General features: G+C 31.4%; 1 protein-coding gene across 2 annotated transcripts in view; it reads right to left on the bottom strand.

The window, feature by feature from the left end:
- NFAT (NFAT nuclear factor) overlaps positions 1-12,456 on the bottom strand; it is a 35,947-nt gene extending 23,491 nt beyond the window's left edge. For both annotated transcript variants that reach the window (XM_066397960.1, XM_066397961.1), the window contains exons 1-2: positions 12,303-12,456; positions 3,063-3,240 (exon numbers count right to left, since the gene is read on the bottom strand). In XM_066397960.1, the coding sequence (XP_066254057.1) occupies positions 3,063-3,229 (167 nt within the window). In that variant the 5' untranslated portion in view covers positions 3,230-3,240; positions 12,303-12,456. The remainder of the gene's footprint in view (positions 1-3,062; positions 3,241-12,302) is intronic.
- Between the last annotated feature and the right edge of the window lie 575 nt (positions 12,457-13,031).

Here is a 13,031-nt window from a genome sequence, read left to right as displayed (position 1 = left end):
TACCCGTATAATGTAAGTAGCAAATATTCGCGGGCGAACATGAGCAAAAATTGTTCATATTTGCAAAAATTCGAAACCGAAATTCGTGGCGAATGGTCCCGTGGTATGTGAGTAATAATTAGAAATACCGGTTCAAGAATGAGATCGATATATGTATAGGATGACTTGAAATTAATGTGACACAAAGCCTAGGCTAGACTCCCCAAGTGATGTAGATTTTACTAAAATCAACTGGTAAATTTCAAATTTTTTTCCAAAATCTTTGGAGTTTCGCACTTCTGTTGAAGTCAGTGGCGTTTTTTAATTTTGAGATTACTGAAAATTTCAAGCAAAAAAAACCTCGGCTTATACAGGGTGTCCCGAAATTAAGGCACCATACTTAAACAGCGTAAATTACGTCCAAAAATAACACCAAAACTTTATATAAACATATCGAAAAACGCTTTTTTAACGATCTATGGCTCTTTAAAGACATAACTCTGATGATGGTTATTTTGACATATTTCCAAAACGGTGCAAGATAACTTTATGAAATTTGGTAAGATTTTATACTTTTTAAACCTTAATTGACTGATGCGGTTGAATGGAAAATATTTCGTCAGAGGCGTGCCGCACGGGGGCGTCGGAGTTAAAAAATGCTACATTTTTTTTATGTGCCCGGTTTTTTAGCTGCTGATGCAAAATTATGAAACCACATATGTGTCCAGAAAAAAAAGGTACTCTTGGTTCACATTGATAGAACGCTCCATTTTCGAATAAAATTAATTTGAACATTACATTGCATGACAAATACAAATGATGCTTAAAACGATCATTTTCAACCATATCAAAACTATTAAACAATAATAAAAAAAAACAACAAGAAATTGAAATGACACATTTTTAGAGTAAGTTTTCAAATAAGTTACCGTTCAAAAAAGAAAATCTGTTTCAAATTCTTCGTGCCTCCCAGAGCATAAAAAGACGGTCTAGACTGTATATCCAACAAAACAGTAACTTATTTGAAAACTTACTCTAAAAATGTGTCATTTCAATTTCTTGTTGTTTTTTTTTATTATTGTTTAATAGTTTTGATATGGTTGAAAATGATCGTTTTAAGCATCATTTGTATTTGTCATGCAATGTAATGTTCAAATTAATTTTATTCGAAAATGGAGCGTTCTATCAATGTGAACCAAGAGTACCTTTTTTTTCTGGACACATATGTGGTTTCATAATTTTGCATCAGCAGCTAAAAAACCGGGCACATAAAAAAAATGTAGCATTTTTTAACTCCGACGCCCCCCGTGCGGCACGCCTCTGACGAAATATTTTCCATTCAACCGCATCAGTCAATTAAGGTTTAAAAAGTATAAAATCTTACCAAATTTCATAAAGTTATCTTGCACCGTTTTGGAAATATGTCAAAATAACCATCATCAGAGTTATGTCTTTAAAGAGCCATAGATCGTTAAAAAAGCGTTTTTCGATATATGTTTATATAAAGTTTTGGTGTTATTTTTGGACGTAATTTACGCTGTTTAAGTATGGTGGCTTAATTTCGGGACACCCTGTATATTTTTCAGTGTTCGCATAAACTGGTGAATATTTATAAAATTATCAATTATACATACAGGGTGTCTTTAAAAGGTTTTTTGGACTAGAGTAAATATGGTTAAATCGTCTTGTTTCGATCTGAAGAATCTATGGTAGAGCGTTGTAAAAACCTTTTACACTCACCTTGTATACATATATACAAATATATACATATATACAAGGTGTTAGTGAAATAACTTTCGTAAATTTAACCAGTGATTAAGAACATCATTTTGAACAAAAAAGTTCCTTTCAATAGGGGTCGAAAACCTAATAGTTTAAAAAAAAAAAAGTCAAAGTTGGTAACCGAAAAACTATGATAAGCTTTAGAATTTAAATAAAATGTGGAAAAATGTAATTGACACATGTCGATTGTTTTACATATAACAAAAATATATATATGTGTGAATTTATCAAATTTTCTGGCCACATATATAGCATCGCATCTGGTATATTATGTCTGATTTGCAATTCCACATTCCACTAAAATAATATATAAGATTGAAATTAGCGTTTAATAAGGATATTGCTGTATTGAATACGCTTGTGTTGTACTGTAGGAATAGATAAAAGTCATTTTTTCGCTTTTTCTTTACCTTTATCTTGATCTTTAGATATCCCAACTATATTAGCAATTTCATGATCTTTAAAATTTTACAAGTAAAAAATAAACAATAACCAAAACAAGTAAGGGAAAGGAAAGTTAAAAAGAAACCATAATGAATTATTTGAGATTCGCAAAATTTGAGACGAGATTGACATGAAAGACAATTAAATAAAACACTAAGAGGCCGTATTTTTCTTTAAATTTGTAACTCAAAGTAAATGCAATATAAAAAAAAACCTAGTTCAATCCAGTTCAGCTAACCAAATGTGGTTTGGTGCCACTTCTTCCAATGTTACCGTTTAACTTTAATTTGGTTCAATTATCATTTTTTGTTTTTAGAATTTTATTTGGTTTTACGATGTTAAAATACTGAATTTGTATGAAACCAAAAAATAAACAATTTAATTAATATGAAGTGCACAATAGTTTCCAAAAATTATTATAATCCACGCATAGCTTTATTTGCAAAGCGTACACGTCTCGATCGAATTTGTTTTCATTATGCCTTCATGAATTGTTGTACGAACTGACACGCATTTTGATGAAAAATTAAATATTCAAGCGCCAACTTACAAAGCAATTAAAGTTAAAAAAAAGCTACAAGCTCAAAATTTTCATCGTTTAATCTTAAAAATGTTGGATCTTAATTCCAAGCGACACACTTAACGTCCCTTTTCCAATTTCAGAAGGGTTTCTTTATGTTTGAGCATGGCTCCAGAAAATGAAGTTCTTGTTTCTGACCGGGTAAATTGATTGTTGACAAGTAAATAAATTTTGAATTCTCAATGATTCTCAATTCTTGCCGGGCCAAAAGGAAGATTCGCTTCGTTCTCTTTGAGTTTCTTATTGATAAGTTAAGTAAGCAATTTAAATACCTTACCCTAATCCGCTATCGTTAGAGTTGTCGCATGGGTCTATGCTTCTTCGACAGGCAGATCGCAACTTTCCTGGCATATCTCTTGCTATCATTTTTTTACCACCAGATGGTCGTCCCGGTCGCCTTTGGGGGCGCGGAGCTTCCATGGTGGGTTGAGTGCAAAGTGTCATTTTCAATGATTCTAAAACAGTAGAAAAAATATGTCTAGTAAAGTATTAAGGAAAGTTTCACATCAAAATTGCATGATTCAAGTTTTATATAAATCTCAAAATAAGGGTATAATAATAAGTTTACAGAATCCAACCCTTAAAAAGAAATTTTAATCGCGAAATAAAAACAAAATACCATAATCGGTCAAACAATAGTGTGGTAATTAAATTCAAGGCTATTCAACATGAGGCATGTTGCAAGTCCTAGTACACAATAATGATATTTTAGCCAGCATTTGTGACGTAAAAATATCCTGCTCATCCTCAAGGTCGCGGTCGTGTTGCTAGATTCGAAACGTTATATCTGAGTCCACTCACTAATAACTTCTTATTAAATTTACTGCTTCTACAGCTTAATTGAATGTCGCTGCCATCAATCACGCAGTTCCGGAGGTTAACAAACTGTAATTGATAAATTAAGAAGTACGTAAACACTGGCTGGGCATTACAGTTGACACTGGGTTCTAAATATTTGCGCTCAGAAATAAAACTTAAATATTTAACCTTTACAACTTATCATTATGGTTTCTATTATTTATTGTATTTTAAGACACGTCATACAAATACTATAGTAATTACATGTAAGGTGAATTGACTTAGCAATTAGGGGGTGGCCCATTAACAGATGATTGAATGTAATATGCTCGAGCATCAAATAATAAAGACAAGTGTAGCTGTACAAGCGAAGTGCATATATGTTGAGGGGAGAATAACTCGTTACTTCAATATGAAACAGTCCATAACCTCTTAATTTTCGATTAAGTCTAGGTTCATTGGGACAATGCGTTTTTTAACGCCAAACGCAGGATTTCCCGTTTTAACCCCATGTTACTTTGTATTCTACTAGATTAAAGCTATGAAACCTGAAAGTACTAATTTGGCACTATTCGTTTTACACTAATGAATTAATTGTAACAAAACAACTTGCATAAAATCCTAAAAATGCATTTATCTTCTTCAAGTTTGTATCTTTCTGAGCCCCGTACACATGCAGTTTGATAGACACAATTGACGGAACCGGCAGTACGTAAATGGAATTGAGAAATATGCGCGCGCTCTGGATTTGCAAATAAATTTGAGGCAATTGGAATTTTCTTGAAAATTTCACGATCACATTTCACGGACCATGAGAAGGTATAAATATGTTCTATACGTTTGAAGCGGATTGTTTTTTTTACGTTACACCTACGAGTAGGGGTTGTTGGAGCTGAACCGCTTCCAACAATCCCTACCTAAATAAGATAAAAGAAAAAATGAGAAGCTTTGTTTTAGCTGGTGTCACCTTGCCAACCAGAAAAATTTTCAGAAGTTTTTAGGTGGATACTCCATAGTCGAAATTAATATGTGGACTTTTTTGCTTTATTTTCTAGTTCAAACTAGTGAGCGCCCATAGATATAGTGACGTCACTTTCAGTGGTGCTACTGAATACTCGAGTTGACATACTCTGTGGAATAAAGGGATGTGTCTGTGTGAATCATCTGCACCCAACTCTTCTCATAATTAAAATGTATTAACTACATTAACGACATTTTCCTGTAATTGCTTCCTTAACTACAAATGTTAATTTACAGAAATAATTTTTCCATACACTTTAGCAGAAGGCTCTATGGAAAATAATATTAATACCTTAGGAATTTCCTGCGTATTAAATCGTTATTAAGTCCGATTAACCTTGAAAGAGTATTGCCAGTTAATTATATGGAAAATTCTAGTTTTGCCTTAATGATTTTCAAATCAAGACAATTATTGTCGATTTGGGATAAGTGCGTAAGTACATTATGATCCGATCGTACTCATATAAAGGCGATATAAATCTTGAAAGCTAACGATTTATAGAGGCACTATAATATTGTGTAAATTTGTGTACACATACATAAATAGTGTAAATGGGAGAAAACAATGGCATAACAAAATATATAATGTCTTTCAAATTGGTTTTTCATGTATGGAGACCTTGGTTACCATAAGATATTCAGCGTCGGTAAAAAGATCGTCGGTTTTAGAGAATTTTATCAGAAACCCAAAGTTAAATTTTAAAAATTGTCTATTACTATTCTTTTACTCGCTCAGACACTAAACTCATTTGAATCAATGCTTCTGGGACACTCTGTATATGGGTTCTGGAAAAAACAACCAAGGTGTTAATATTTAAATATGCAATAAATTGTTTTCAGATGTTTTTTAGTAGTCTTTCTCTTTTAAGATTGCTTATTTTATTGAGTGCTGCTGTTTACTTATTACATGGTCGTATGTAATAAGGGAATGAATTATATCTTCCGTTAGTATTTTTGACACGCCAGTCATTCTCTTATTAATGCACTTTATTTTGACGATGGGAATATACCATTGATTCGAACCATGGACCTTCTAGAGCATCCCATGCTCCATACTGCATTATCCTTGAAATTACAGGTGGTACATGTTATAAGGAGTTGTCACTTTTGGTTTTCCTCTTTGTCTTGAAATGTTTTTCTTACAAAGTCTGATTTGGGGACTTAGTTTTTCCAAGTGTTGTAAAAACAAAGCATCAGTTATGTTTAAGACTACTCCTGTAACTAGAACTGAGAAAGATGTACGTTAAACATACAGCAATTTTTAAATTAACTATGTTTCTCATAAAATTCTCATATGGCAACCGAGACCTCTATACACATAGGATTAATTTGGAACACACTGTGCATTGGCGCCGCTCCTCAGAGGTCAACGTCTACAATTATCTGATAAGATAAGTTTTCTGGTGAATGTGGATTCTGATAAACTTTCTCTGTAAACTATAAGCATATTTACACATACAGTGTGTTTCAGGAGCCTTTCCGGACATATGTTTATAGGAACTTTTTTGTTTAAAATTAAATGTAGAATGACATATTGAAGTTTGTACATCTCCTGAAACAACCTGTATAGTTATATGTATAAGAGCCCCAGTAAAATTTTCACTTGTTTTTAACTTTAGAGGAAATTTTCATTAAATATTATTTCAGTGAATGTTACAACAATTTATTTGATAACGTATGGGCTCCTTGAAAAAGGGCTATACTACGCTACGGAAACGAAAATTGACCGTACAGAAGTGTAACTCCCTCCCACCCCTTCCCACCGATTTGTTAATTTTATTTCATAAATTAGTGAATATATTATTTTAGTGTAAAATTTTGAAATAATTCAGTAACGCTAAAATATGTCACACACCTCCTCGAATAAATCTATTCTCAAGACGAATTCTAAATCAGCATTAAAAAAATGTACAACTTTATTGTAATTTAGTCAACTTGTGTCTCGTTGCGCTTAAGAGATTCCTATTCACCGATGTTATAATATTATAATTCTGAAAAAGTACAGGCAATTGAGATCCAGTCAGAACAGATGAGGCTGTCATAGCGGTTAAATGATTAAAATAGAATCATAACCTATTATAACAGATTTAAAATCATTCTAAAACTTAACCGATTCGACTTTGACAAAACGTTACTAAATATTTAATTCAAAAGACACGTTAAAATTAGTGAAGCATCCTTGAGCTGTTATGGAATGTGTTACTAATTAGTTGCTAGTTTTCATAAGTTGTGATGAAATCAACAGTTTACGGTACCTACCTGCCGAAAAATTTTCGAGCCAAATCGTTAAATTTAATTTTAGAGTATTTTCTGAATTTGAGAATATTACCGATTGATGAATAGTGACAAGAACGAATGACGCATAATAATGTAAGGAACACGGGGTAACTTTGGGTTGATAGTACAGGTTGTTCCAACGGTATGAACCCCTTCCTTTTAATAAGTATTTTAAATGGAAATGGAAATTCAAAAACAAGTACAATAATCATTATGATCACTTTTAAAAAAGTCTAGAATTGTATTTTCATATTAAGAAAATTGATTACATTATATCATGGGTGACACTAATCACGTTAGTGATGTCATGACCTCAGATTTTATGTATAATATGTTGCAGCATAGAACTAGCAATACCTTATTAAGAGAATTTTATTTGGTATATGATGGGACAAGAATATGGCATTATAGAGGATGTAACATGAAAGATAATTTTAATTTTATGAAGTAATTTTCTCGGTGAATTCAGTCAAAATTTTTGTTTAAAATATGAACGATATATTATGAATAATTTTTTATATAAACATGCATTCGAACTTAATTCTATTTCGAGAAATATCCCATACAAACTTTTAATAAAGAATCCTGTTTTTATTAAATAATAAGCAAACTTTTTCTCCCTAACTCTGAAAATATTTGATGTGCTGTGTTTAACATTGAATTCGTCTTAGTCGGTCAAAATTTATGATTTATTCTCTCATTTCCGAAAACAAAATGTCGTCAAATCCTCCCACTACTTACGGAAAAGATTGATACAACAAAATTTTTGGTCATTTTTGAACGCCAGTGTATCGAAAATACCTGAATCAAAGTAACAAATTAAAGAGATTTTAAAAGAACTTGTCCTCTAGATTAAGGATCAAAAATTGATTTCGAACAAGTTATTTTTTCGAGGATAAACAGAATAAAGAAACTCACACTACAAAATAGTTATATTTCAACATACTGCACTTGGTAGCTAGGATAATTTTAGAACTCTCGTTCTTATGACATTTAATTGCTTTGGTCAATATCTCGGGACATGTGCAGCGGTTTTCGGTTTTTCGGCGTACAAAAAAATTACAGACATTTCTATTCTATGTCGTACAAGGGTGGCAAAAAATCTAATGACAATTTGTTGAATTTTCTGTTAATTATAGTGGCATCGCAGATGTATTAATTGAAGTCGTTTATAAGGGACATCCTTTACGTCTATGTTTTTTTCTCTAGTCTGTTTCGTATTATCATTTATGATTTATTTCGGAGGAAATGAAAACGGAAGCAACAAAGGTACACACACTAACCAATGAGCTAAGTGTCTATATCTTAGCTACGTTTATATCACATATAAGAATAGAGAATATGAAAATTATTTGTATAACTGACGCAATAACAAACATTAATACCATTCGAAACATGCTTGACTATCTTGTCTCTTGATATATGATCTACTCGTAGACTTAGAAAATTCACTATATTACAATCATGTGCAACTGGTGTAGGCAAACAATTATCTATTTATCTTTCATACATAAAACATAAGCTATTGTTAGACCAAAGTCTTCAAATTAATATTAATCTGAACTCTCAATCCTGAACTGCAAATTTCCTTTTTAATTTTTCTAAATTAAAATATATAATTAACGCTTTCACGTAGTTTTTGAACGTCATTAAAATTGCAATTAAAAAACCATGGAAGTCTAATTATTTAACGATAAACACGGCTTTTAAGTTTATGAAGTAACTAAATAGGAATGTGCCCAACGCATTCCCGTGTGTGATGGTGTTTTCAGTTATTGCGCATAAACAGATTATGAAACACTGTCAGAAAAGTAACACGTTTTGCTACCGATGCACTTAACTGATTCAATATGGTTTGTCCGATTTTTGTACGAAGCCGTAAAACTCATATTAACATTTTAGCATCTATTACCGCACCTATTTTAGCTAGTATATGTTAATGATATAGAATTGGTAACTTAAACAAATCTATTCACTGTTGCAGCAAACCAAAATAAAGGATCAAGAGTCTTAACTGTAACTGAAACTGAAGTTTTCTATATGCCAGTGAACATAAAGATCTTGATTGATAAACAAAATTACTTTTTCAATTTAAGTAAACTAAAAATTAAAACGTTTAACGTTAAGGAAATTGCTCCAAAAAGTTACCAAGAAATACAATAAAATAACAATTTAGCCTAACCTTAATTATTTAAAATATATATTTACCTGCACTAAGCAGAATGCGGTGCAGAAGCGAATATATTTTATGGGGATATAATCAGTAAAATTTTCCTATTTTGGCGTGTGTCAAAATTTGTGACAGTTTTGAGACCCACCAAAATCAATATTTGGATTAGTCTTGGACGGCTAAGATAGGGATGTGAAACATTTTCAAGTTATATTCGTGGAAAGGCCAAAAAGTGTTATCTTTCAAATGCCATTATTTCGAAAACAATTGAAACAGAAAATGTTATATAAGTCGCACGTAAAAATTAATCTAAAAACGTGGAATTAGAGGATATTACATTTAAAATAAAAAAGTTGATATCGTTTCTGTCATTTTACAAATATCATTTGTACTTTTTTTTAATTTCAAAGATTTAGAGAACATTCTAAAACTTTTGTATTTACTTTTTTTTTATTCGTAAAAGTACAGCTTGTCATTTTAAAAATAACCAGAGACACGGTACACATTATTATAAAGTCATATTGGTCAGGTTCAACAGAGTCAGCAGTTGTGCAACTGTTGGAATTTCTGCTGAATGGCACGCTAACCTTCAAGTGGATTTGAATGAGAGTTGACGTCATCTTTACTCCGGATATCAAATCGTTGCAAAACGGTTGCATAACTGTTGCTTTTTCTGTAGATGCCCATTGTGTTAATGTTGTTTAGGGTAAAATCATGTACTGTTAGTAACTATTACCTACGCATTATTTAAACATTTTTCATGTCGAAATGAATTTGCAGGTTAGCACATTAGTAATTGGTCCCTCAAACAGGAAATTATATTTAAGTTTTGGTTTTTCATAAGTTCAACAACCTATTCATGTTATATACATCTCTCATAGATCAGCACTGAATAGAAAGCTCAGGCGCTTTTTGATGTAGCGACCAATTATACATGATCATTTAATCAAAACATAAAAATATAACTTAATTTTATGTGCGATTACCAATGTTATTACTACCAATAAATTAAATATAATTGCTATAGTAGCCTAAATTAGCCCTACAAAAAATTTTAAAATATAAAATATAAGTTATAATTGTTACGATTCCATATATTTAAATACTATTATTGTCTATTGTGCCATGTTTAGGAATATACAATTACGTATTGCTTAATTGAATAGAAATTTATTTCCTGTGGGAAACATATTTTAAGTTTAGAATTTTTAGATCTTATGCAGAAATAAATTTCAATAAATTTGCAAGCAAATCTGCTTTGCTGTCATTCTACTTATTGTAATTTATTACACATAGATAGGCAATGAACTTGATCATACAGACCCACAAAATAAAACACATGATTGAAAAAATTAACCAAAAAATAATAGTTTTTTTAGGACGTGGGTCACAGTTAACACATAGAATAAGTTAAAAATATAAATCAATTTTTGAACAGAGTGATTGTAACATAACTTTTAGCAAGTGGGTGAGTACACCTTCATCTTTTTTTTATAACGATATAATAGATGATAAATAAACAAAATAGTAAATATTCTTATAGCAGAAAAACATTGGCACATGCATTAAAGCGAAGCATCACAACAGACAGGAACTATAGAGATATAAACAGTGGGTTAAAATAACGAAACAAGCTACAATCTGCTTATTAGAATATGAACTAGATATGTAATTTATGGGACTATTGGACATCCAAAATGGCCAAGTAGAAATATAATTCACCGGACGTTTTTCAATTTGTCATTTCTGAGAACCATAAAATCTATAGTTGTCCTCCAATGCAAGAATAAAATGTTATAGTAAAAGGTATTTTAGATTTTAATCAGTTTTTTCCTCATTTGTACCCTAAGACGATAGGTGTTGATATGTTTTTTTAATTCAATAACCGATTCAATTATAAAAAATAAAAACAGGACTTTTAACTGTTAAAGCAATTATATAGAACCAAAGCAGAGCCCCATAACAATGGCTAATGCGGTTATAGACAAAACCTGTTAAAATTATAGATTCTGTTTATGTAAAACATATACAAATCTCTTATTAAACCTATTTTATACCCCTTCGTACTTTAATAACTATAATCATTTCATCTGCTAAACTTTGAACACAAATAATAACTGCCCTCAGTCAGAGGGTTCTGGATCTAGAATGATTTTGATGTTGTCGTTTCTAAGATACAAATTAATCGTAATTACAACACAATATAATGTCAACGCTGTTTGGTTTAAATATATTTTAATGTAACTAAGGTAGAGTGCAGTCTTACCTACAATTTGATTTTCTCATTCCACTAACATGAATAAAAACAAAAAGTAAAAAAAGATTAGGCTCAAAAATAAACAATATTACGACACAACGAATAATTACATGACAGCACAAAAATAGAAATTTCATAGGGTTTCACATAATTTAAATTTTTACCTCTAATTCATTTTGGTTTACTGTTAATTTTCCTCTGTCTCTTTTTTTTGCCTAATTTATAAAAATTAGAGAAAAGATTTGCTACTGAAACGTTAAAAGAATTAATGTTATTCTCAACTAGATTTAACTCAGAATATGCAAATGCACTGCTTCAACAAGCCCTACAGGAGTAAGACAAGGTATTCCCAAAAAAATTAAAGACAAAATTCAGTATTTACTGTGTCTGGCTATGCTTATTAGAAATTTGACTTTGGTATTTTTAGGATATCTGCTTGACATGTACAAAAGGGAAATGGATAGAAGTGAATTAATGAAGACATATTTAATGTATGGACAGGATATACAGTGTGTTCAAGATAAGACTGCCCAGCATGAAAATTTCATAGGCAGTTGCCAAATTAATTAAATTGTAAAAAAGTTGCCCAATTTGGAGGTCAACAAACTGTTTCTTCGAAATTAGTACAATTTCTCCTACTTTGACAGGTTGAAGATTTCACTGATTTCAGAAGGATGAAAAAGAAAAAGACATAAATACACTTTTTTAGGAGGAAACAAAATCTGTTGCCAGATACTCTATATCATTCAAATATAAAAGATATAAAGGAATATTTTTTTTTATAATCGCCACATTGAATTTTCACATAGCTCAGTTAAGTTTTGTTTTTAAGCTTTCAATAATAGGACAGTTGGTCTAAGAAAATCTAACAAATATCTTCAGGCAAAATCAACCACCACTAACAAAGTAGTATGTACGTTAAAATTAATATCTTCATTGTTATTAACTATAGCATTTAAAAGAACAGTGATATTAAACGCATATATTTTTCTTACCTAATTATCACGTCTATACCACATTTCACAGGATCGGGGAAAAGTTTTTTTACATATCATAGGAAATTTAAAATCAGTAGTGCCACAAGCAGTAACAATTCCGAATATCGCCTTTAGAAATAGCAAGAAAATTGCTTCGAACCAGTCTGGAGATTGTAGCTTTAATACTATAGTATGGTAGGAAATACTTATAATATAGTATATAGCTCAGTAGCAAGTACACACACACATCGATATTATTCCCAAATCGGTCGCGCACGCAACAGTTGTTCGGAAACTAAATTTGTAATTCGTATTTCAAGTGGGAAAGGATACGAATATCCACGCGTGCACAGGAGACGCCTGCGCTTTCATTTACCAATGTTCGACCACAATATCAGACAAAGTTGTCCAAAAATTTTGATTGTCCAGCTTTCAGCTTTTCAACTCGTCATTGGTGGGAAAGGCTAAAAGCCAATGGCGTTGGTTTGATAGGCAAATCCAGCCTTCCGCACTACTGACGCACTTCTTAAGCTACTGAATACATGACTCGAATCATATCGCGGTGTAAGCATGGAATGAGTCGCCGTAAACAATATCTGGTTTGAACTGAATTTGTTGTGAATCGAAATGATGATTTAATTATACATTTTTATGCAGGTACACCACGTTTTTTTATGTTATTTATCATTCATGAGATTTTATGCGTTTCAAGACAGTGTCAGAGATCAGGGTTGTTGACAAATTTGT

The sequence above is a fragment of the Euwallacea similis genome, chromosome 16 (assembly GCF_039881205.1).
Source record: "Euwallacea similis isolate ESF13 chromosome 16, ESF131.1, whole genome shotgun sequence".
NCBI classification, from domain to species: Eukaryota; Metazoa; Arthropoda; class Insecta; order Coleoptera; family Curculionidae; genus Euwallacea; species Euwallacea similis.
The sequence above is the reverse complement of the archived record's forward strand: the minus strand, read 5'-3'. Positions and strand labels throughout refer to the sequence as shown.